General features: G+C 36.5%; 3 protein-coding genes across 4 annotated transcripts in view; 1 reads left to right on the top strand and 2 right to left on the bottom strand.

The window, feature by feature from the left end:
• gucy2g (guanylate cyclase 2g) overlaps positions 1-3,090 on the bottom strand; it is a 15,624-nt gene extending 12,534 nt beyond the window's left edge. The window contains exons 1-2 of the mRNA XM_067370302.1: positions 3,035-3,090; positions 1,505-1,769 (exon numbers count right to left, since the gene is read on the bottom strand). Coding sequence (XP_067226403.1) covers positions 1,505-1,769; positions 3,035-3,090 — 321 coding nt within the window. The remainder of the gene's footprint in view (positions 1-1,504; positions 1,770-3,034) is intronic.
• Positions 2,977-15,325, top strand: acsl5 (acyl-CoA synthetase long chain family member 5). Its single transcript, XM_067370211.1, has 21 exons — positions 2,977-3,069; positions 3,986-4,164; positions 5,457-5,565; positions 5,756-5,820; positions 5,918-6,019; positions 6,262-6,361; positions 7,393-7,571; positions 7,695-7,727; positions 7,815-7,866; positions 8,010-8,083; positions 8,172-8,249; positions 8,426-8,560; positions 10,000-10,134; positions 10,237-10,332; positions 10,549-10,621; positions 10,703-10,791; positions 10,868-10,984; positions 13,921-14,064; positions 14,158-14,259; positions 14,383-14,454; positions 14,664-15,325. The coding sequence occupies exons 2-21, from the start codon at positions 4,009-4,011 to the stop codon at positions 14,799-14,801; spliced, it is 2,049 nt and encodes a 682-aa protein (XP_067226312.1). The 5' UTR covers positions 2,977-3,069; positions 3,986-4,008; the 3' UTR covers positions 14,802-15,325.
• On the bottom strand, positions 15,261-24,292 carry zdhhc6 (zinc finger DHHC-type palmitoyltransferase 6). 2 transcript variants are annotated; one of them, XM_067370212.1, is made up of 12 exons: positions 24,100-24,292; positions 20,844-21,373; positions 20,599-20,661; positions 20,239-20,330; positions 19,593-19,752; positions 18,994-19,155; positions 18,790-18,843; positions 17,175-17,342; positions 17,030-17,071; positions 16,800-16,945; positions 15,904-15,950; positions 15,261-15,818 (listed from the first exon to the last, which is right to left on the bottom strand). In XM_067370212.1, the coding sequence occupies exons 2-12, from the start codon at positions 21,108-21,110 to the stop codon at positions 15,718-15,720; spliced, it is 1,302 nt and encodes a 433-aa protein (XP_067226313.1). In that variant the 5' UTR covers positions 21,111-21,373; positions 24,100-24,292; the 3' UTR covers positions 15,261-15,717. The 2 variants fall into 2 exon arrangements, with proteins under 2 accessions (XP_067226313.1, XP_067226314.1); XM_067370213.1 differs by lacking the exon at positions 20,599-20,661 and having other exon boundaries at positions 24,100-24,291.

The raw sequence follows: 24,292 nt of genomic DNA, 5'->3' as shown, positions 1-24,292 counted from the left end.
GCGAGCTTTGGGGATAACTAAGCAAATATTTAATAACTACATTAGTAATTTCTCACTAGAAATGACATGAGAAGTGGAAACATTCGGTCAACACAAACTGACCACCAAACGCAACTTTCAGACGCCATCTTTCTTTTTCTAGCACCGAATAGAACACATAGGATTGTGGGATATCAAAGGCAAGGAATACATCTATGCTGCATGCCTTCAAAAATCAATCTGACGAAGCTATCTCAGGAGATGGAAGGTGATGCTACCATTGGATTCGGACGTGCCTTGATGCCTTCCTACCTTGGAATGCGTCCTCAGAAGGCAGCATTTTTTAAGTTTTCGGATGCTGCAGCCCATGTGTTTTTTGGAGAAGGTGTGGCTTTTGGAAGCGCTGTGAAAGGAGGGTGGGATCTTATGATTTCAAAACTAGCTAGCTATTGCTAGCCTTTCCTACCTTTAATAGATGAAAAATGTTAAAATATTTTACAGGCCTGCAATTTTTATATGTTTACATGCGTATTATATCATTTTAAGGATTGGGACAATTTTGAAGCAATTTAGGCTGTTTTAAAGCATCTTTACAGATATTTATTGTAGAAAATATTGAATGTAGAAAAAACAATTCTGGCTAATTTTTTTTTTTTTTTTTTTGTCTTGTGCGACCTTGAACTAAGTGTCAAAAATTATCTTTACATACTTTTTAATAAATGAGAACGAAAGAAAATTTTTTAAAGTGAATGCAAATTGTTTCGGAAGAACGCAAAACTAGCGAACACAAAAGCATATTTTTTTCCTATCATCTCATTTTTTGTCCCCTAATGGGCTCTGTAGTTTTGTGATATATTTGTAATATGTAACTATAATTTAGTGACTTAATGATATTACATTAAGTCAGTAATGCTTTATCGACGTATCCTGTCCATCTGAAATTCATCACATTCACAATGGAAAGCTCGCAAGCAGTTACGGTCACCATGATTTTGTCAAGTAAGACTTTGTTGATCCTAGAACAACATTCCTGTCCAAAAAATTAGTCCTATCCCTATCCTGGTCCCTAAACCTTACCCAACTTAAATCCCCCAAATCCCTAAAATCAGAGGGAAATGATTACTGATGTGGAAGCACCTAACCCTTGTTGTAAGCCTACTTGATATAAACTGTAACTTGTCTCTCAAATCTGATTGGTTGATTAGAATGTTGTTCCAGGATCAAAAAAACATGTTAATCCAGGAACATGCTGTTCTTGGTGAAATCTCTCTGGGGAAGGTGACTGTTCATGAACGTACTTGGCGATAGGTGAAAACCAACTAATCTAATCTAACATTTAGCACCTAATGTTTCAAAACACAAAAGCCTGATAAAAAAATAAATAAATAATAGCGAATAGGTAATAACACTAATACTAATATGCTAGTAATAATAATCACACTTTAATAATAATAATTAATAATAAGTACAATTACAGTTTCTGTCATTTACCTGTATTAAATGGCAAAATAAATAAGACACTTACTTCAGCCTCCTCAGGACAGGGTGGGCCAAATAACGCTGACACGTTTTGTTCCATTACTTGATCGATGAAGGTCCGAAGTGAAATTTTTGCGTTACAGTCTGTGTCCATGTATACGAAGTCAAAGGTGAAATTTCCACTGAGAGAGGGATTTGCGTTGATCTTGTCTATGGCTATTTGCATTGCAGACCCCAACCTAAGCAAACTGAAAGGGTAGGAAATGTTCCGAGGAGCTTGGAGCCCAACCGTAAACTTATACGGGGTTGATCTGTTGCAAATAACAGAGTTTGTAAGAGCTGAAAAAGAAACAAAAATCAGCACCCACCATTTTGTGGTTCCACTTACGTCTGACATCCTACCTGCATAAAACTAAGTCAAATTGATCGGCTTTCAGACATACAGGGAGATTTAAATGGACCTTGTCTTCCCTGGGGAAATTAATTCTAATCAAGGGTTTCTCTGGAGAAAGAGCACTTAGCACCTATAGTGCAAGGTCTCAGCCAATTTTCACTAGTATGGCTGCCATTAAAGCAAAATGTAATGAAAAAGACATATAAACATTTTTAACATGTTTTAAAAATGCAGTCTTTAATGTTTAAGTACAAGTAAGAGGTCACAGCATGCAGATCTGTACATTTTCTTTTTTGAGTGTGTGTATATCACTTCAACTATGACCTAAATTAGACTTCAATTGACAAGACTCAAATCTGCAGAGGCCCTGGCGGCTTTCATTTATTTCATTTCATTGTCTTTTATCAGAACAGATTACAAAATCCAAAGGTGCTGGCATTTTATCTGTCATTACAGTCGAATGTCAAAGTTCAGCTGGGACGTTCTTCCTAAACTGCAGTGATAATGATGCTGAGGCAAATGAGGTAAGAAAACAGTGTGTGTTCATCATAAGGTCATGTTGTGTCATGCTTCACTGAAGCTGAAACGTGTTAATAAGAGGTGTGACAAGGTTAGACTAGTGCTGCTCTCTTGCTAACAAGGGTTTAAGGGTCCCAGTGGCCTGCCTGATTCGGTCACTTTAACCTGCAAAGTTGTAAATGATGGGTCGAATCAGCAAAATGTTACTGCAAACCACCAGAGACAGCTGTTTACTCCACTGAAAATCTGGTAAAAGGCACATGGATCTTAGCGACAATATGATTACCTGAACTTTGCAATGTTAAACCCAACTTTTTCACTGCATGCAATTCAATGTCACACTGACCAGCAAAGGCAAATGTCATAGTCCACCTTATATACCAGCACTGTGCAGTTTCACCTTCTCAGCATGCAGACATTAAACCACAAACTTGTGAGTTTGTGCAACATTTGCTTCACAGGATTTCATTGTATATCCAATGATTCTGTTTTTGTTCAGTCATTTGTATTATCAGGGAACAGATAGCAGGAATTGGTTCAAAGGTCACTCGTGTGCTAGTTTTATTGGACCTGAGACCATGCCTTTCTCCTCAGTCTTCTTGTGGCTATAGCAAACCTACACAAGGGACTGTCTCTCAGGACTTTTTCTTCCAGTTCCATCACCTGACGGACACACCGGACTCCTGCAGGTTACCCAGGTACTTGCTTCTAAAAAACATGAGCTTCCATCTTTTTATTTGTTGAATTTCATATCCATATACCAGTACATGTAAACATAATGTTACGCATGACACTGAGTAGTTGATGTTTTTGGTGTGCTGATATAAATTGCATTTATTGTTATGCATGTTTTAAACAAAAACGGCATAATATATATTTTTTTTCAAGTAGGTTTTGTAACCATAGAGGAAGATGCATTTAACTCGGTTGGTCATAGAATAAGTGTGAGAATCCTTTATTAGAATTATCTTGTGAGGGTGATTTGAGTCAGAGTTCTGATGAATAAAATGACTTTTATCATAGGTGTGAATATGCTGGCCATGCACAAAAACCAAAACCAGACTTTGATTGTTGCAATATCAGAGTATACTCTTAACTCTTAATAAGAAGGGTGTTTATATCTATAAAAGAACATTTGTACTTTTACAAAGGGTAGTTGATGCTCTTGAGACTGGAAGAGGTTTTACAACCATTGCTAGACTTTGGCCTCCATAAATGCATGGGTAGGCAGATAATGTACTAAATCCAATAGCATTATTATAATAGCCATGTGTGTAATACTGGAGGACATGTAGAATACTAGGGGAACAGCAACTGGAGGATGTTAAGAAGGAATTTCACTGCTTTTGACACAGCCAGACACATTAGTATTTTTCTCAATTGGACTGTACCGTGTACTTCAGCCTTTGAACAAATTGATTTGTCTTCATCAATATCTTCCAATCAGCACAGCATCAAAACTGTGCTAATGTAATTACAGGGACCTTGAATTTCCTGTAAATTCATCTACTGTAAATATGACCACATAGAAGTAAATTATGTATGTTATGTATGAAACAGCCCCTCCATATTATTCCAGGAATTTTATTTTCAATACTGTTTTATTCTTTTCAGCTGCTCAACAGACCCTGCACATTATGCAGTTCTTGTTAGAGTTCCTTTTTACCCCACTGTCCACTTCAGGACTGGTGTTTCTGTTCAGCCTTGCAGCTGTAGCCCTGGTCCATCTCAACACCAGGCCGAAACCACTGCAGCCACCCACAGACATCAACCAGCAGACTGTGGGCGTTGCGGTGAGTGCAATCATTTGTCAGCTGAACTTTAATATGCACTTTTAAAGCAATATAATACATTATAAATCAATAATTTGTCTTTTTAAAACATCTCAAATGCTTTAGTCCGACTGTAATTGTACCAGTTTAGTTTTGCGAATTTCTGGAGGGATTGAGAACCAGGATGATGAAACAGGCTTGGAGGACTAAGATGGAGCCAGAGGGATTGAGAACCAGGGTAACGGAGCAAGCTCTGAGGACTAAGGTGGAGCTGGAGGGATTGACAACCAGAATGATGGCACAGGCTCAGAGGACTAAGGTGAAACTGGAGGGATTGAGAACTAGGACGACAGAGCAGGCTCTGAGGACTAAGGTGGAGCTGGAGGGATTGACAACCAGAATTGATGGCGCAGGCTCGGAGGACTAAGGTGGAGCCAGAGGGATTGAGAACCAGGATGACGTACCAGGCTCGGAGGATTAAGTTGGGGCTGGAGTGATTGATAACCAGAATGATGGTGCAGGCTCTGAGGACTAAGGTGAAGCTGGAGGGACTGAGAACCAGGACGACGGAGCAGGCTCGGAGGACTAAGGTGAAGCTGGAGGGATTGAGAACCAGGATGACTGAGCAGGCTCGGAGGACTAAGTTGGAGCTGGAGGGATTGACAACCAGAAGGATGGCGCAGGCTCGGAGGACTAAGTGGAAGCTGGAGGGATTGAGAACCAGGACGACGGAGCAGGCTTGGAGGACTAAGTTGGAGCTGGAGGGATTGACAACCAGAAGGATGGCGCAGACTCTGAGGACTAAGGGGAAGCTGGAGGGACTGAGAACCAGCATGATGGAGCAGGCTCGGAGGACTAAGGTGGAGGCAGAAGATTGGAGGTCCAAGGTTGAGCCAGGGGCTCAGAAGACTGCAATGGAGCTGGTGGGAGTGAGGGACAAGGTGAACCCAGCGAGGATGGAGGACCCCAGTGGAGTCAAAGAAGGTCAAACATGGCGGCTGATGTTTTAATCCATCACTGAGTAAATATACAGATATAACTAAATTAGAAACAGGTGAATGTAATCTGTAACCATGGAAAGAAAATAGCACATGAGAACCAAGGTAACAAAGGAAACTAAAAACAGGAAACAAGAACATATAAACTAAGAGTCCTAGGAACAGAAACCAAGTGAGAATGTGACAATGGTAGTGTGTGTAGTGTATAATTTCACGAGGTTCTTGTGTCTGATTTTATATGATTTTATTTATGATTCTAAAAGTCTTTTATAGTAGCGCTTCAATGGTTTAATATCTTGCAATTTTTATTTACAGGATGGCGCTAGAAAAACAGCACTTTTGAAAGATGACAACTTGATCTCGTATATGTATGAGGATGCCAAAACTCTATATGATGTTTTTCAAAGAGGACTACGTGTCTCAGGTGAGAGGTCATTAGGTCAAAATTTACAGCATCATTAAATATTGATATTCATCACTGAATATTGAAACAAAGTCCTACATTTGTGATGGCTATACATGTTATTTCACATCCCTGGTGCATCCAATCTGACTTTAACATGATCTGTCTTCTGTTAATATGGTCTGTATGATATTTCATCTTTACCATGCAGGAAATGGACCGTGCTTGGGGTACAGAAAGAAGGGGCAACCTTATCAGTGGCTTAAATACAAACAGGTATTTGTACCATCCACAAACAGAATCTATTTGCTTATAATTAATGAGGGAGGACAACTAAGGTCTTTGTTCCAATCCTTGCCTCTGATTGTCTCAGGTTTCAGACAGAGCTGAGTTCTTGGGGTCTGGACTTCTCCACCGCGGCCAAAAGCCATCACAAGAATCCTTTATTGGCATCTTTGCCCAGAACCGGCCAGAGGTGATATAATAAGTCTAAACATGAATCATTTGCAATATATCATACTGCAAAACATCAGTATTATTGTCTTTTTTCACTTTAAATATCCAACACTCTTAAAAAAAGATAAATTCAACTGAAAGGGAAAACTACATAAGATAAGGCTTGTTTGTGTTCATTTTTGCAATAAACAAAACAAAATATATATGGCAAAAAATAGCCAGTAAAACAAGGCTATTTAAACTTATCTTCCCTATTTTCAGTGGATTATCTCAGAGCTGGCCTGCTATACTTATTCCATGGTGGCAGTGCCTCTCTACGACACCTTGGGACCTGATGCTCTTGTGTTCATCATTAATAGAGGTACTTAAGCCTGCTTGCTTGTATGCTTCATTAGAGGTGTTGGTCAAAGCCGCTTTAGGGATCACACCTGCTGAACCGCTGACTTATAATCCTTCAGAAGAAGATAGTGAACTTAGTGACCTTGCTTTTTCCTCCAGAGTTCTTCCAGAGTTCAAGCTGCCTTGTTTACCTTCACATAATTATATAACTTGTTTTCTATTTCAGTAATGAAAATGGTGATGTTATGCACATGCGTATTATGTGTTCAGTCTATAGGTGTGTTTTTTTTTTTTTTTTACAAAGTGACATCTCCAACTACTGGCCTGGCATACATAACACAGTGTTTTTAGTAGGGCTAAAAACACTGTGTTTTTACACAGTGTGTTTACGTAATATATATGTGTGTGTTCTGTGTATGATAATTATGTATATATAAATACACACACATACAGGTATAAAGTTTAGAAATATATGCATGTATTATATATACTTATATATATTTTTTATTACATATAAACATAAATATTTTATGTATAAATATAACATTTTTCTTAAATATATACATGAATGTGTGTGTATATACATATAATATATACATAATATACATAATTATTATACAGAGAACACACACATATATATTAAGTAAACACAGACTTTTATTTTGCATTGTTGTATTTTATATGATTTTGATTCCTTGTATTTTCCTGCATATTCCCAGTTTATACTCCATTGTTATGCGATTAACTCCATTGTTATGCAACCGCATTTGACAGTAATATTTTGAAATATTATTACAGTTTGAAATAACTTTTTTTTAAATATATATATATATATTATAAAAGATTTTCAGCAGCTATTTCTGCAGTCTTCAGTGTCACACAGTCCTTCAGAAACCAGAAAACATTCTAATATGCTTTAAAAAACAAACAAACATATCTTACTGAACCCATATTTAACATATTTAATTTAAGGTATTTTTTAGTATTTAATCCCACAGTAATTGTGTTCTACATATGATAAAAAATTTTTAAGTACTCTTTTTCTCTTTGCAGCAAAGATATCCACAGTGATATGCGATAAGCAGGATAAAGCAGAAATACTACTAGAAAACTGTGAGAAAAACCAAACACCTGTGTTGAAAACCATCATCCTCATGGACCCCTATGATGCAGCATTGACTGATAGAGGCTCTAAAAGTGGTGTGGACATCCTGTCTTTAAAAGATGTAGAGGTACACTGACAGCGCTCTCTGATCAGTATTAATAATGAAACAACAAAACAAAATATTAAAGGCACTGATATCTTTCAATGTCCCAGAACACAATATATATTTAAAAATATTTGTGTTTTTTAGGCCTTGGGAAAGGACAACCATCACAGGCCAGTTGTGAGTAATGGGTTAATTATGAACTTAAAAAATAGTATTTATTAATGTATTTCATAAACTCAATGTGCTTTGATTTTTTTTCTCCAGCCACCAAAGCCAGAAGATCTAAGTATTATTTGCTTTACCAGTGGAACCACAGGTAAGTGTGATGCAATGTTTTCTATTCTGCTTCATGACCACAAAAACAACAGGCCATCTGTGAAGCCAGTGTTGTTCCACCACTAGTGAATATTGTGGTGAGTTTTAAGTGTATGAGCTTAAATTTTGTATTCTCTGCTTCAGGGGATCCAAAGGGAGCCATGCTGACCCATGAAAATGTGGTAGCAGATGCAGCCGGTGTGGTTAGGACCTTTGAGGTGCTGTATACAGTGATGGCTACATGATTTTTAATCTCTGTGGGAGTGTAGATTTTTAATGTTCGATGTCAAACCCATGTTTCTTCAGAGCGTTTTTGTTCCCGTTCCATCCGATGTGTCTATCTCGTTTTTGCCGCTGGCGCACATGTTTGAAAGAGTTGTACAGGTAAGCCGCTCTTTCATATCTGGCTCTCACCGTCATCTTTGATGAAACATTCTTGAAGAACTTTAACATTTTCAGTGCGTATACTAGAATCTTTTATAAATGACATACTGTAGATGGATTTCTTTTGCAGAAGAACACTGAAGTCATGCTTGCTTGTTCTTATTTATGTGTAACAGACAGTGTTGTACAGTGTAGGGGGAAGAGTTGGGTTTTTCCAAGGTGATATCAGACTTCTACCGGACGACATGAAAGCCCTGCAGCCCACTGTATTCCCAGTGGTTCCACGTCTTCTGAATCGTGTTTATGATAAGGTTTGGAACTACACACACTGTCAGTGTTGGGGCCGTTGCCAAATTTACATGGCCTGGTATAATGTTTTATAGAAGGGCCCCTATCCATACACTCACTCGTGTGTATGTAATGATGAAGATAAGATTTATACATCTTTCAGTGGCTTTTTCTGCAGGTTACATTACAGCAGTAGATGGTGACAAGTGACTTGTCTTGTCATTGCAAACACTGATTAATTCAGGAATGAAACTAGTTATTTTTCTGTATGAGTAAGTCATTGAATTGATCATTCAACCAATTCATTCAAAATAAATTATTTATTCAGGGACAAGGCACCACTACGCTGCGTTGCTCAGAGATGCTTGAAGGTTTATTATGCTGTGACTTTTTTTTTTTAAGACTAAAAACTATTTTTATTGACGGAGCATAAATAAACAAGCATAGAAGTAATTGGGAATAATTTGTCTAAAATGTAAGTTACTCAATATTAACTTTTTGTTTATTCTCTCGTTTTCTCTTTAATTTAGTAAAGACATCAGTATTGAGTAAATTACATATATATATATATATATATATATATATATATATATATATATACATATATATGTAAATTACATATATATATATATATATATATATATATATATATATATATACATATATATATGTATGTAACATGTAAGTTACTCAATACTAATGTCTTGTTTATTATAATTTAAGGTCAAAAATTTTATACACCGGTGCATTGGGTTTCCATGTTTTATAGGGATTTTACATAAACATAATTGACTATTGTACTGTACACCCCTAAACACAACCACTCACAGAAAACTTTTTTTTTTAAGATTTGTGTCTTTATTATTATAGGACAATGTAGAGCAAACAGGAAGTGAAGTAGGAGAGAGGGGGGAGGGGTGGGATTGGGAAAGGTCCACAAGCTGGGATTCAAACTCGGGACGCCCGAAGCGCAATGCGCTATATGTCAATGTGCTGCTCATGAGGATATTGGCACCGACAACGAAAACTTACATTTTTACATTTTCAAAAAACATAATTTTGTATGATTTATAAGCTGTTTTCCTCATGGGGACCAAAAATGTCCCCACTAGGTCAAAGATTATTGTGGGAACATTTTGTCCCTACAACTTAAGGTTTACCAGCACCACACACACACACATTTATTATAGACTAATAAAAGTACGTGGACACAGCAGTAATATAAATCAGCCAATCAACAAAATGTTATGCAGCTTATCATTTATTGCACTGTCTAAACTCACACTTATATTAAAGAGAGAACTTTTACTGTAACACAGTTTGAGGCTTCATTCACATCCTTAATGCAAACATGTGGGATGTGTTACCCACCAAGGTTTTATCACTTAAGAGTTTGAGGTATATGCTTTTTAATGAAATACTCTAAAAGCCTTTCATTGTCCACTTTCTGCTGCCTTCTCAGGTTCAGAGTGGGGCCAAGACTCCATTAAAGAAATGGCTTCTGAACTTTGCCATTGAAAGGAAATGTGCAGAGGTCAAGCAGGGCATTATCAGGAATGACAGCATATGGGACAAACTCATCTTTCACAAAGTGCAGGTATCCTCAACAGACTAGTTGGGAGGGTTTTTGAACGTTTTAGGGGAAGAGTGGTGCTCCTGCGAGGAATGGTTCTGAAAACTTTTGACTTTTCTTCTGCAGGAGTCTTTGGGGGGCCGTGTGAGAGTGATGGTGACGGGGGCTGCTCCCATTTCTCCATCTGTTCTCTCTTTTCTTCGGGCATGCCTCGGGTGCCAGGTAAGAAAGGAAGAAATGGGAGTATGACATCAAAAATCAATGCACTATATGGCTTTTGTTTTAGCTTATAAATTATCTATGGTAATAAAAGACCGTATGATGCAGTGGTGCTTTACCATGTACATAATAAACATGGGCACTGTCAAAGAAGTGTGTGTACTGATTTGTTGTCACAGTGACCCAGTTCTGACCCCTTTATCACTGGCCTGCTTCCAGATATTTGAGGCATATGGCCAGACAGAGTGCACTGCGGCCTGCTCTTTCACCATACCAGGAGATTGGAAAACTGGTGGGTTCCTGTGACTGAAAATATATTTTGTTCGTTAAACAACACTGAGCGCTGATTTCAATTTCAAATGATTGATTTCAGGGCATGTCGGAGCTCCTATTCCATGTAATATTGTCAAACTTGTCGACGTTGAGGAAATGAATTACTTTGCATCCAACGGTGAAGGAGAGGTAATGGAACACCATTTTATAAACCATAAACGAATATGTAATTAAAACCTCTCATAGCTTGGGTGTTTCATTTCAGATTTGCGTCAAAGGGAAGAATGTGTTCTGTGGATATCTCAATGACCCAGAAAAGACAGCAGAGGCTTTGGACAAAGATGGATGGCTGCACACTGGAGATATTGGCAAATGGCTGCCTGTGAGATCCCTATTTTATCATGAAGGGGTCATGACATGGGTTTTGTTTTATTATTTTAATATGTTCCTTGAGGCTCACTTATAATTTTTGCTCAAAAAACAAATATAGCGTATATGAGGAAAAACTATTATTTTCAACCTTCATTCTGCCCTTATGTCTGAAATGATCAGTTTTTAAGGGGCGGCTCCTTTAAGGCTTGTCTGTAAATGGCCACTGTTATGATTGGCTAACATTGCATTGGAAACCGTATCAGTGCCCACTTGATATTGCATGTTAGTAAGTGTTTTGAAAACATTGGGTCTCATTCATGAAACACGAGCAGAACGAATTTTTGTGTAAATCGTGTGTAAAGTGGTTCTGGCGTAAATTTTCGGATTCATTAAAATGTTTGTATTTTCCAAATGTTAGTTGGTACGAAAGAAATCTACACCTGCTCCCAGCCACGCGTAAATAGTGCGTTTAACATCCGAACGTTTTGCTCATTAATAAGGCTGCATTTTAATTCACCTTAATAAAGTACATATTTACACAGCAATTTGAAAAAATATTATATATAGTAATTACATATGTTTTTTCTTTTTACTTTTATTCTGAGAGCCAGTAATAGCATCTGCAAACGGAGCACTTTAATCAAATAATTAATTGATTTCAATAGGGCTGGGCAAACTAATGGCCCCTTAATTGTTTTGGCAAATGTTTCCTATAAAATAGCCAAAGTCCTTCATTTGGTGTCATAATATGATGCCCATATATAGTTGTCAGTTGGATTTAATGGGCGGGATTTATGGTAATTGAGAATGAGCGTGCACGCGCTTCCCATTTACGACTGATTGGAATTCATTAACACACACACACATTTCACTATCACTTCTGACGTTTACAAAGTATTTGTGAATCAGGAGAAGAGTTTTCGGGAAGGTCTCTTTACGCGCAAATCACTCACATGTTTACTCGTATATTTACGAATGTTTCATGAATGAGACTCATTGTCTGTAAAGTAATTTTTTTATGGATAAAGCATTATGAAACCATTTACTTACGATTTGTGATGCAGCTTCTGTCAGACCTAATATAGTTGACTGCTTAATCTTTCAACAAAAGTTCTTTGCAAACTCTCCATTACACTCTGCCTCATTTACAAAACAAAATGCTCTGAACAAACCTAGACTGACCCCTTGTTTACACTGCACGCATCTGCGGCATGTTGCGGCTCTGGCGAGGTTTTGTTCTGTCCTCTATTCTGTCCTCTATGTCAACTCACACCAGAAGCATTTCAGAAGCGAAGCGGCTGGATTCGCGAGACCACTATATTTGCCTGTCCTACGTTGTTTTCCTTTATTTTTTCGTGTTTGTTAATGGCTAAATGGTTATATTTTGTCTGGTTTAATTGTGTTTATTGCTATGCCATACTTTATTTTGCTGTAGCCTACGAAGTTAATACACTTTTGAACAATCTCTTGTCATCAATTTCTGGCCTCCTAGTGATGTGAAATATGAGCAGGTGTCTTCACAGGGTGATTATTTTGACTTTCTTTTGTATTTGAGCTGCGCGGCTATGACGAAGCATATACGTCAAAAATAGACTTGGCGCCAATATTTAGTGAAGCGCCGCTTCAGGGACACTTCTGAAATGTGCTGCGGCATGGCTAGTGTAAACACAAGCATTGACTAGAGTGGCTGCGGATCAGTTCCGGTAGCCGCGGCGCGGCCGTAATGTGAGGTCTGTACAGAGGTACAAACCAGCTGTTTAAACTTGACACGTCAAAGTGAAAGTTATCACACTCTTCCATTTGTCCTGTTGTCAACAGACTCAAGTGCGCCAAGTATGTCAGAAACTGAATGCTGTACTGTATACAGTGTAGACAGCATCAGTGATTAATGGGATCTATTTGCTTTTGATGCGACGTGACATGTCACTCACATCCAGTGTAGGCAAATGTCAGCCATTAAAGGTGCTACAGAGGATGTTTTCAACGACTGAGAAACCAAAGACTGTTAGTGAGTTTTTGAAATGAGCGCATGCGTAAGAACAACCCCCCTCCTTCACAGCTCATTTTGTGGGAACCCCTCCCAAAACTCGTGCACGAGTATTGGAACACGAGTGTTTGTTTACCCCCGGCATTCGCGGTGTCATGTTAGTGGATTCATAATGTGGGACTCACCACAGGTAACTCATAATCTGCAGTTGTTACTCCTGATGAAAACATTGCATGCGGCGCCTGTGGAAAGTTACTGGAGCGCGCTCGTCTCTCACAAGGAACGTCATGGCAGTGATTGAAAAGCCAGAGGGCCAATCTGCGTACGTCTCTCACAAGGAACATAATGGCAGTGATTGACAAGCCAGAGGGCCAATCGTTCACGCGGTGATCGCGTAAACGATTGGCTGATGTTTTTAAGGCCCTACCTCGTGCACAGATGATGTATATTAATATTATTCCTTTCAGTGCACCTAATTAATAGTCTTTTATCAGTTAGTAAAGACAGTTTCAAGTAATATTGCAAAAATGTATAAAACAAAACATCCTCTATAGCACCTTTAAGCAAGTAAATGCCAGTGGGCGGGGCACCTATGGTGCAATGATGTGTAACTATTCATCAATGACTTACTCTGGAAGCAGGCATATGCTAATCTATTTGCCTGTGTGATGTCACAGATCCCACAATATCAAAACAAGCCATTTTTGGAGCTTGATTAAATAAATGCTTTGTTTATAACGAGGACATTTAAAAATGTTTTATTAATATTTCACTATATTACTGCTTTTACATTTTTTTTATATGAATAAATGCAGGCTTGTTGAGAATAAGAGACTTCTTTCAAAAACATTAAGAAACCTTACCAGTTACAAACTTTTGAATGGTAGTGCGTTTGTAAGAATTTGAGTTAAAAGTTATAATTTTAATGTGGAAGTTATTTTTTGTGTTCAATTTTCCAGAGTGGAGTGTTGAAGATAATTGACAGAAAGAAGAATATCTTCAAACTCGCCCAAGGCGAATACATTGCACCGGAAAAAATTGAAAATGTTTACATTCAAAGTGCTCCAGTCGCCCAAGTGTTTGTGCATGGTGACAGTTTACAGGTAACATTAATATAAATTGATTGATGATAAAAATGCCTGTTCTTACATTTTTGAGTATTATGTAGCCTAATATCATTAACTGAATGTGTCCAGTCCTCATTGGTGGCCATAGTGGTGCCAGACCCTGAAATATTGCCAGCTTTTGCAGAAAAACTGGGAGTAAAAGGTTCACTAGAGGAGCTATGTAAAAATCAGGTATGCTTTGTGAAGTTACATACTTTACATTCAAAAATACACACATGACTTACTAAAGATTTAATCTAAAGGATTTCTGCTAGTTTGTGTAAAACTTCCAAAATATTCTACATGTTTTTGTAGGAAATCAAGAAAGCAATCATCTCTGACCTCATCAAGCTGGGACGTGAAGCTGGGCTGAAGTCCTTTGAACAAGTAAGCACTTTTAAGATTCATAGGCTATTATTGGCAACTATCAATGTTAAGACACTGCTATATATAGGCCATATGCAGTGCATGGTACATGGATATAGCATAAAATCGTCCTAGAAAAGACAGACTGTGGAAAGTCTTTTTTATGCATTTTTCCCATAAACAAAAAGAAAACCACATGGCTAATATAGGTTTGTATTCTTTTCTTCAAGGTAAAAGACCTGCACCTGCATCCCGACATGTTCACTATAGAAAACGGTCTTCTCACTCCAACACTTAAAGCCAAACGGGCAGATCTCGTAAAATTCTTCAAAGTTCAGATTGAGAGTCTTTATGTTAACATGCACTAAAAAAAAAGCTATCCTGATATCCTGCTGTGTAACCCGGGTTCACATATTTATGAGTGCTTTTTGTGTTATGTTTTTATATTTGCTCGAAGATTAAAATATTTTGTTAGCATTGCACTGCATCAACCATCTCTACATTTATCAATATGTGCCCAAGATACTTTCATTCATCATTACAGCCGAAAAGAAATACATGCTTTTTCTGGATATATTATTATAAAACAAATGTACAGCCTTAAGAGATTTTAATGAATACCAAAGAATGTTAATTTATTTTTTCCCCAAGGAAGAAAATGTGAAAACATTAATACATCAATGAAACAAACAATTATATTTACAAATATGTGCTTTGTGGAGTAGAAACTAATTTTACTGTTGCTTTCCATTAAAAATACGAAGGAAATAAAATTAAGAAATTATTTTACAGATCATGGTTGTTTATTTGTCTCTGAAAACTTGAGGTTGACATCAGTTTTACAAAAAAAAAAAAAAAAAAAGCCATCAAAAATAAAGTAAAATTATTTCAACTCTATAAACAATTCAGAAAATTTGCATGACAAAGACTTTGTTACAACTGGAAAAAGGCTTTGCATAATCAGGTTGGGCATCAATGTACGAGAGAGAGCAAGCGAAAGAGAAAGGCAAGAATACGTTTCAAGTAAACATCTTAATAACCCCCTTTAAAGAATATGCTGCCATATGCCTCAATCCCATTTAATTTTTTCTCTGGCAGCTGTTCTTTGGAAATTAAAAAAGTTAATAACTTTGGGGTGTCAGTATCAGTTTGCTTCAACACTAAGCGCTGGTGCCATTGAACAGCTTTACAAAAGAATCAGAAAGATATTTGCATCTCAGCAGGGTTCAGGCCCTAATATTAGGTGCTCTGTTCAAAGCGAGCTGTGAAATGTACAATTCTGTATCATTGCTCTTTCTTTTCTTCACTTGTGGAATTATTCGCTGAGTCATAGTGACACTTCTCGACACATCTGCGTGGAAACCATCCTCTAATACGAACTTCGGCTATAGGGAGAGATATCATTTTATACATCAAACTTATTAATTACTGATCATGTAGCAACATTTTGGAAACATTTTGAAACTTTACCTTTCGCCTGTTCCTCATTCAAAACTTTGTCCCCATACATCCACCACCTGTTGATTAACAACAGCATATTTATCAATATATATACACCATTCAGAAGTTTTTTGTAAGACACTTTACAATAAGGTTTCATTAACATTAGTTAACATGAACTAACAATGAAAAATACTTCTAAAGCATTTATTAATCTTAGTTCATGTTAATTCCAACATTTACTAATAAATTATTAAAATCAAAAGTCAAATCTTTTAATATTAATGGACCTGAGTCTACATGAACTAATAATGAACAGGTGCATTTTATTGGTTAAAGATTAATAAATTCTAACAAATATATGTAAAGTGTTACCAATGTCTGTTGTACTCACCAAGGCTGCATTTATTTGATTGATAATACAGTAAAAACAGTAATATTGTGAAATATTTTTCAATTTAAAATATATTGTAAAATGTAATTTATTCCCTGTGATGGCAAAGCTGAATTTTCAGCATCATTACTCCAGTCTTTAGTGTCACATGATCCTTCAGAAATGATTCTAATATGCTGATTTGGTGACATTTCTAAAATGAAATGTCGTTGAAAAGAGTCTTGCTGCTTAATATTTTTGTGGAAACCATTTTTCAGGATTCTCTGATGACTGCAAAAATAACAGTATTTATTTGAAATAGAAATATTTTTTAACATTAAAAATGTCTTTACTTTCACTTTTTTACAATTTAATGCAGCCATACTGAATAAAAAAATATAATATAATATAATACTAAAAGCTGCGAAAAAAAAAAAATTTATTTTATAACATGCTGGTCTAATAGCATGTATGAAAAACAGTTACCATATATATTTCAACTGTCCCCACTGGAAGCTGTGGACCATTAAAATAACTAAAAATGATGGCTCACTTTGTTCCTCTTGTAGCAAAGATCGTCTCCCCCTTTGTGAGTTTGATTCTGGGTTCCTCTGTACAAGGTGTCCTAAAGAAAGTGTTTAATCCCTTTCCCAAAGGGCAACAAGCCCCATTGTAGTCCTCCACCACTCTGTACTCCACCTGCGAATCAGACGATCATCATTGTTTCAGTCCTTTAGTAAATGCTGCCCTCTTGTGTTTGAAAGTGATTACGGCAATACTCACACTCCTCTGCCGTTTATCGTGTTTTTGCTTCAGCTGCTCAATCTGAATAAAGAAGAAATGGAAATATCATTACAAACTGAGCTATATAGCTGTATTTGACTGTTTTATAATACCTATAGATTTATCATTTATGTTGAGCACATACGGTTAGAGTATACTGGTTACACTTCTCATGCACAGGCCATTCGATTCCATCTCCCATGGGGGTACCAGACCATGTGAACACCTGCTTGAAGTTCTCCCATCGGCTGCCCAGGTCATAGGGGAAGATGAAGTCTTCACCTGTTTGGTAGTATTGGATTCTGTCTTTGGCCTGGGAACACAGAGATTCATGCTTAAATGTGATAATAAACCCACAGCACTTACTGAATTCAGAGGTGGTAACACTATGGACTTACTTGTCCTATACCTCCATAAGGAATCATTCAGTCACAAAGAACCAATTAATACACTGTTTGAATGTTCATACATGTGCATTTGAGAAGTCAACAAAGTATTTTTGTGTAACATGCTAAACTTAATTAAAAAAAAAAAAAAATTAAGCAGCATCTAATATGATAAACGGAGATTAAAATGGTGGAATAGTTACAGACCAGTAGTATATATTGATTTCTAGCGGTCTAGATTCAGGTCAATTAAAGGTGCCCTAGAATTAAAAATTGAATTTATCTTGGCATAGTCAAATAACAAGAGTTCAGTACATGGAAATGACATACAGTGAGTCTCAAACTCCATTGTTTCCTCCTTCTTTTATAAATCTTATTTGTTTAAAAGACCTCCGAAGAACAGGCGAATCTCAACATAACACCGACTGTTACATAACAGTCGGGGTGTACGGCCCCAATATTTGCATATGACAGCCCATGATCGAGGCATTACAGCTGTGGATGCACAGCTGAATCATCAGACTAGGTAAGCAAGCAAGGACAATAGCGAAAAATGGCAGAAGGAGCAATAATAACTGACATGATCCATGATAACATGATATTTTTAGTGATATTTAGTGATAACTGTCTTTCTAAATGTTTCGTTAGCATGTTGCTAATGTACTGTTAAATGTGGTTAAAGTTACCATCGTTTCTTACTGTATTCACGGAGACAAGAGCCGTCGCTATTTTCATTTTTAAACACTTGCAGTCTGTATAATGCATAAACACAACTTCATTCTTTATAAATCTCTCCAACAGTGTAGCATTAGCCGTTAGCCACGGAGCACAGCCTCAAATTCATTTAGAATCAAATGTAAACAATATAACAGTATACAATACTCACATAATCCGACGCATGCATGTAGTATGCATGACGAACACTTTGTAAAGATCCATTTTGAGGGTTATATTAGCTGTGTGAACTTTGTAAATGCACTGTTTAAGGCAAGCGCGAGCTCCAGGGGCAGAGAGCGTGCGATTTAAAGGGACCGCAACCTGAATCGGCGCATTTCTAATTATGCCCCAAAATAGGTAGTTAAAAATAATTATTAAAAAAAATCTATGCGGTATTTTGAGCTGAAACTTTACAGACACATTCAGGGGACACCGTAGACTTATTACATCTTGTAAAAAAAAATTCGATGGCACCTTTAAAGACTTTCAACACCTCTTTGTGTCATTCAGTAGATGTTGATGGCACAAAGCACTCATAGTTCAGGGAAGTCTTTAAAAGAGAACTCCTGAAAGAGTGTTGCTGAGTATTGGATTAGGGGAGGGATATTGGATTAGTTCACCTCATTTAATGGATAAGAATGCTATAGACATGCTTACTTTCTCCTCAATCCATGCTTCTATTGAGGTTTTGTTTCGTAGAATCACCTTCATCTAAAAGAAACGAGAAAATTGCTGATCAAAATGGATTTATATGGGAAACATCCTCACAAGCAAACTGGATTAAATAGATTTTATTTAATTTCGTGGGAAAGAAAGTAGGAATGTGAGTTAAGGAAGTGCAGCCCATTCAATATGTCCTACCTGAATAAAAAACAACATCCCAACAGCAATAGTGGTCCCTAGAGCCAGTCCCAGTGCAAAAAGAGTGGCTGCAAATGCTGCAATGCTGAAAGGCATGATGGGATTGTGGATGTGCCGAGCAGCGCTCATGTCAATCTTCACTGAGCTCCAACCAAATGAGATCTAAATCCAAGAGAATGGGTCAGAACATCAAGATATAGTTCTTAAAATTGTTATAAAGAGAGGAACTATATCGTTGGAATCACTTTTTTTTTTTTTTTTTTCAGATGAAGAAGCATTAAAACATTGACAGCCAATCAGAATCCATCCTGTTTTAAAGAGCTCGAGCATTTAAAGCGACAGACTTAACTGCAGGGTGCACTAAGAATAAACGGAACGTTATTGTCTTATAACTGGTGTGGACGCTAATATAGTTACTGTTATAGTTATCTTTCTTTTTGTGTGAATGGGCCTTTAGTCATAAAATGTATGAACAGAAGCTCAACTTAGCTTAGCCTAGGTAATATTTTACATACATTTTGTGTCCATGCTACAGCTATTGATTGGTATTAAATTTAATTACAACAAAAATAGGAAGAACAATGTGAAAAAACACCTACCCGATCATAAAGTTGAGTGTACGTAGTCATGATAAATATTAGTGCGGCGTGTATGCAGCCCAGTGGAGCGAGCAGGAGAAAGCTTGTGAAGTACGCATGATTCATGTGACCACAACAGTTGTTGATCCAGGGACAATGATGATCCATCTTCATCACACACCTGAGGGAAGAGGCCATTTTTATATTAAATATGATTTTTTGACATATAAAGCACATAGTGATTTCATTTGGTCAATGATGCACAACATAAACGAGTCCCTCAAGGGATAGTTCACCCAAAAATAAAATTTCGTTCACACAAACAGTCGTCATTTACTCACTCTAATGATGTTTCAAACTTGTATGACTATCAGAAAAGCAAAAAACAGACATTTTCCAAGAAGAAAGCCAATGAAGTCTGAAACAACATGAGGGATTTTAATATCTGGGGAACTATCCCTTTAAAGCTGAAGTGTGTAATTTATTTTAGAAAAAAAAAAAAAAAAAAAGAAAACAAACAAACAATAATTGTTTTCAAACAGGTTTCTCATATATGCCCCCTATCTACCATTAGATATATAGAAAGATATATTTTAAAAATGACACACTTCAACTTTAAAATGCATCCATATTAATAGAAACCAGTCTGTTTTTTAGACAAATCTACCTGTTACACTTGCGACAGTGATGCGACCTTGGGGCTTTATAGCCTTGGCACAATTTACAGAACTGTAAGTACATTACATCTTGTTGATTTTCCTGTTAGAAAACACAGACAACAACATAAGTCATATTAGACATTTCTGATTTCAGAAACCTTCAGAAAACAGACCATATCATACAAGCACATGCTTTAAAATCTTTCCATACAATATTATTAAAAAGTTTGGGGTCAGTAAGAGTTTTAAGAAATGAATACTTTTGTCAGCAAGAACACATTAAATTTTCCACAGAAATATTAAGTAGCACAACCGTTTCAAAATTGATAATAATAAGAAATTTTTCTTAAGCACCAAAATCAGCTTACTAGAATGATCTCAGAAGGATCATGTGACACTGAAGACTGGAATAATGGCTGCTGAAAATTCATCTTATACAGGAATAAATTACATTTTAAAATATATTAATATAGGAAACAGTTATTTTAAATTGTAATAATATTTCACAATATTACCGTTTTACTGTATTTTGGATCAAATAAACACAGTCTTGGTGAGCATAAGACACATTAAAAAACAGTGACATTTTGAAAACACCCCAAAACAGACTTACCGGTTTCCACTCCAGAGGTATGTAACCAGGGCCGACAAACATGGCATTAAAGTAGTTGTAAAGAATGAGGACAGTCCAGTTAATGAGCATGATGAAGTTGATGCTGCCTCCAGTGGTGTCCAGTGGCCAGTACCAGATTATGGAGTCTAGTATGGCCATGGAGGAGCACACGCCAATGACCGTCAGAGCGATGATCGGACCCCAGTGGAAAAGCCTTTTGACCTCATGGAGGTTCTCAAACACAATTATAGCAGACAGAATATTCATTTTTTTTTGTTGGATTTCAATGTTTTTAAGGTCCTCAATATAACTGCTGTGAAGTAGTCAGGCGTGTTGTCTCGGTTTACTGCAGTGATTTAAAGAGGTCAAAGGGCATCTTTTCTGTCTCCTCCGAAACAACCAGTGATCGGCTATGTCACCACTTACAGGGGCCAGCCGTTTCCTAGAGTTCCAGACTCTGTCAGCGTGTGGCATCCTTCCGTACTAATCCCCTGATCGCCCTATCCTTGAGCTACAGCTAAGCCATCCATCTGAAGAGAAAGCAGGTGAAGAAATTAATTATGGAAGAGGAAGAATCACCTCACATGAAATGTTACCATTGTAACTACAATTTAAACCAAAATACCACAGTTAACTTTCATTCTGTATAACATAATAAATGAATATGGGATCTAATTCAATCAATCAGTCAGTCAGTCAGTCAGTCAGTCAGTCAATCAATCAGTCTATACTGTACTTTTTTTAAGAAATAAAACTGCCAGCCATGATTGCCAGAAAATCCAACAGTACTTTTGTGCTGAATTAGCAAGGCCAAACTACTAAAACCTGTTTTATACTTTTTACATATGCTGACAGCCACCATAATAACAGCTAATAACAGGTAAACAGTAATATATAGAAAGTGCACACATATACAAAACATCATCATGGTAACGCACAAGACACTAAAATAATGCAATAAACATTAAATTAACAACATAAGATGTACCATAAAACCCTAATGTACATAATTGATGAAAAAACTAAGAAGAAACATTATTACAATTAAAAACTATCAAATATGAAGTGTCACACAGGGTATTTTGGGAATGTCATGTTTAAAGTTTTTAGGATTTTTTCCTTTACTTCCAAAAATGGTACATTTAACAGTATTTTACTGTAAAATTACATGAAAGTAACAGTTTTATAACAGTTTTTCCTTGTATAGTATGGAAACTTGCTGTTAACCAATGGGCTTTCAGGGTCTCATTTTTACAGTCTTTTACAATTAAAATTACAATCATTTTATACACTGTATCAAATCTATCTATCTATCTATCTATCTATCTATCTATCTATCTATCTATCTATCTATCTATCTATCTGATATTCGATAAGTTAAAAATAGGGCTGTCAAATGATTAAAGGGTTAGTTCACCAAAAAATGAAAATTCTGTCATTTATTACTTACCTTCATGCCGTTCCACACCCGTAAGACCTTTGTTAATCTTCGGAATACAAATTAAGATATTTTAGTTGAAATCCGATGGCTCCGTGAGGCCTCCATAGGGAGCAATGTCACTTCCTCTGTCAAGATCCATTTATGTACTAAAAACATATTTAAATCAGTTCATGTGAGTACAGTGGTTCAATATTAATATTATAAAGCAACGAGAATATTTTTGGTGCGGCAAAAAAAACAAAATAAGGACTTATTTAGTGATGGCCGATTTCAAAACACTGCTTCAGGAAGCAGCGGAGCACAGATGAATCAGTGTGTCGAATCTGCTGTTCGGAGCGCCAAAGTCACATGATTTCAGCAGTTTGGCAGTTTGACCCGCGATCCGATTCATGATTCGATACACTGATTCATTTATGATCCGAATCTTCCTGAAGCAGTGTTTTGAAATCGGTCATCACTAAATAAGTTGTTATTTTGTTTGTTTTTGCCACACCAAAAGTATTCTCGTCACTTTATAATATTATTATTGAGCCACTGTACTCACATGAACTGATTTAGATATGTTTTTAGTACCTTTATGGATCTTGACAGAGGAAGTGACATTGCTCCCTATGGAGGCCTCACGGAGCCATCGGATTTCAACTAAAATTGAGTTCCAAAGATTAACGAAGGTCTCACGGGTGTGAAACGACATGAGGGTAAGTAATAAATGACAGAATTTTCATTTTTGGGTGAACTAACCCTTTAATCACGTGGGTGTACTGTGTGTAATTATTATGTATATATAAATACAAACACATCCATGTATATATTTGAGAAATATTTACAAGTATACGTATTTATTTATATTTTTATATCATTTATATTATAAATACATTTTTTGTACATAAATAACATTTCTCTTAAATATATACATTAATTTGTGTGTATTTATATATACATACATGTTATTTACACACATTACTCACACATATATTATGCAAACTCAAACTTTTATTTTGTATGCGATTAATCGCGATTAACCGTTTGACAGCCCTAGTTAAAAGCATTTTTATGACAACATTGTACTTACTTTGTCACAGAATATTCATTATTTTGAAACTTCAATACTTTTCACTGTAACCCTTGTTTTATTCAAACAGAATGTGAAATTCAATTGTGACATCGTCTATTTTAAAAATACTTTTATGGTAAAAACTAGGCCAGTTGTCACAAAAAAGCAATAATACTACGCTTATTCATTTGTGTTCTACCTCACTATCTCTACGTCAAAATACTAAGACCAGCTTGTTTAGTAGTGTCATTATAACATAAAGCAGGTCTAAACAGAAATCAGGACTATAAAGAGAATGCAATGGTTAATGTTACATGTCAGTCATTAACGTGCTTCAGTGGCTGCACAACTTGTTCCCATGGCGCACCCAAAGCTTTGTTTCTATGCTCCTGTATTGCACAATTTAGGTTAAACTCACTTTCTCTGATTATTCACTATAGATTGTGGTTTAAACAAGCAAACAAATAAAAGAAAAAGATTTTTAAACTACCAAACACCAGAATAAACTCAGAAACTCTATCGAGTTGCTGTCAGACTGCATGAACTGATTCGGTGCAGGTCGATTACAAAACATCTGATTCTCAATTTAATTCAATATATTACAGTAAAATATAACGTTAGACGAAAACAGGTTACTAATAGAGACATGGATGATGCGTGATATCTTTCATTATGACGACAGCATTATGTATTTTTATATCTTCGATTACTGAACGGATTGTTTTGTAAATGAAAAACGAATCGTTAACACATAACGTTACCTCGACTTTTCCTCGTGCGATCAGTGTCCAAGAAAAACCGACAGTCACGATGAATATGAATAAGTACACTTGCTGTTTAACACCTGTAATAGTGTTAAAGTCTAAATCGTTTTTAAAATAATTAAAACATAATTCAACATGGATGATGATACAGTAGCTCGCGCGATTCACACCACGGCGGAACCATTTACAG

The sequence above is a fragment of the Chanodichthys erythropterus genome, chromosome 19 (assembly GCF_024489055.1).
Source record: "Chanodichthys erythropterus isolate Z2021 chromosome 19, ASM2448905v1, whole genome shotgun sequence".
NCBI lineage: Eukaryota > Metazoa > Chordata > Actinopteri > Cypriniformes > Xenocyprididae > Chanodichthys > Chanodichthys erythropterus.
This window is presented reverse-complemented; position numbering and strand designations above follow the sequence as displayed.

Bases quoted from the DNA above. Each gene is read 5' to 3' on its own strand.
- acsl5 (XM_067370211.1), top strand. From the start codon at position 4,009: ATGCAGTTCTTGTTAGAGTTCCTTTTTACCCCACTGTCCACTTCAGGA. The intron at 6,362-7,392 runs GTACTTAAGCCT...TTCTCTTTGCAG, and splicing joins TGTGTTCATCATTAATAGAG to CAAAGATATCCACAGTGATA. The intron at 10,985-13,920 runs GTGAGATCCCTA...TCAATTTTCCAG, and splicing joins ATATTGGCAAATGGCTGCCT to AGTGGAGTGTTGAAGATAAT.
- zdhhc6 (XM_067370212.1), bottom strand. From the start codon at position 21,110: ATGAATATTCTGTCTGCTATAATTGTGTTTGAGAACCTCCATGAGGTC. The intron at 19,156-19,592 runs GTAGGTGTTTTT...TCTTGGATTTAG, and splicing joins ACACTCAACTTTATGATCGG to ATCTCATTTGGTTGGAGCTC. The intron at 16,946-17,029 runs GTGAGTATTGCC...TCTGATTCGCAG, and splicing joins ACGATAAACGGCAGAGGAGT to GTGGAGTACAGAGTGGTGGA.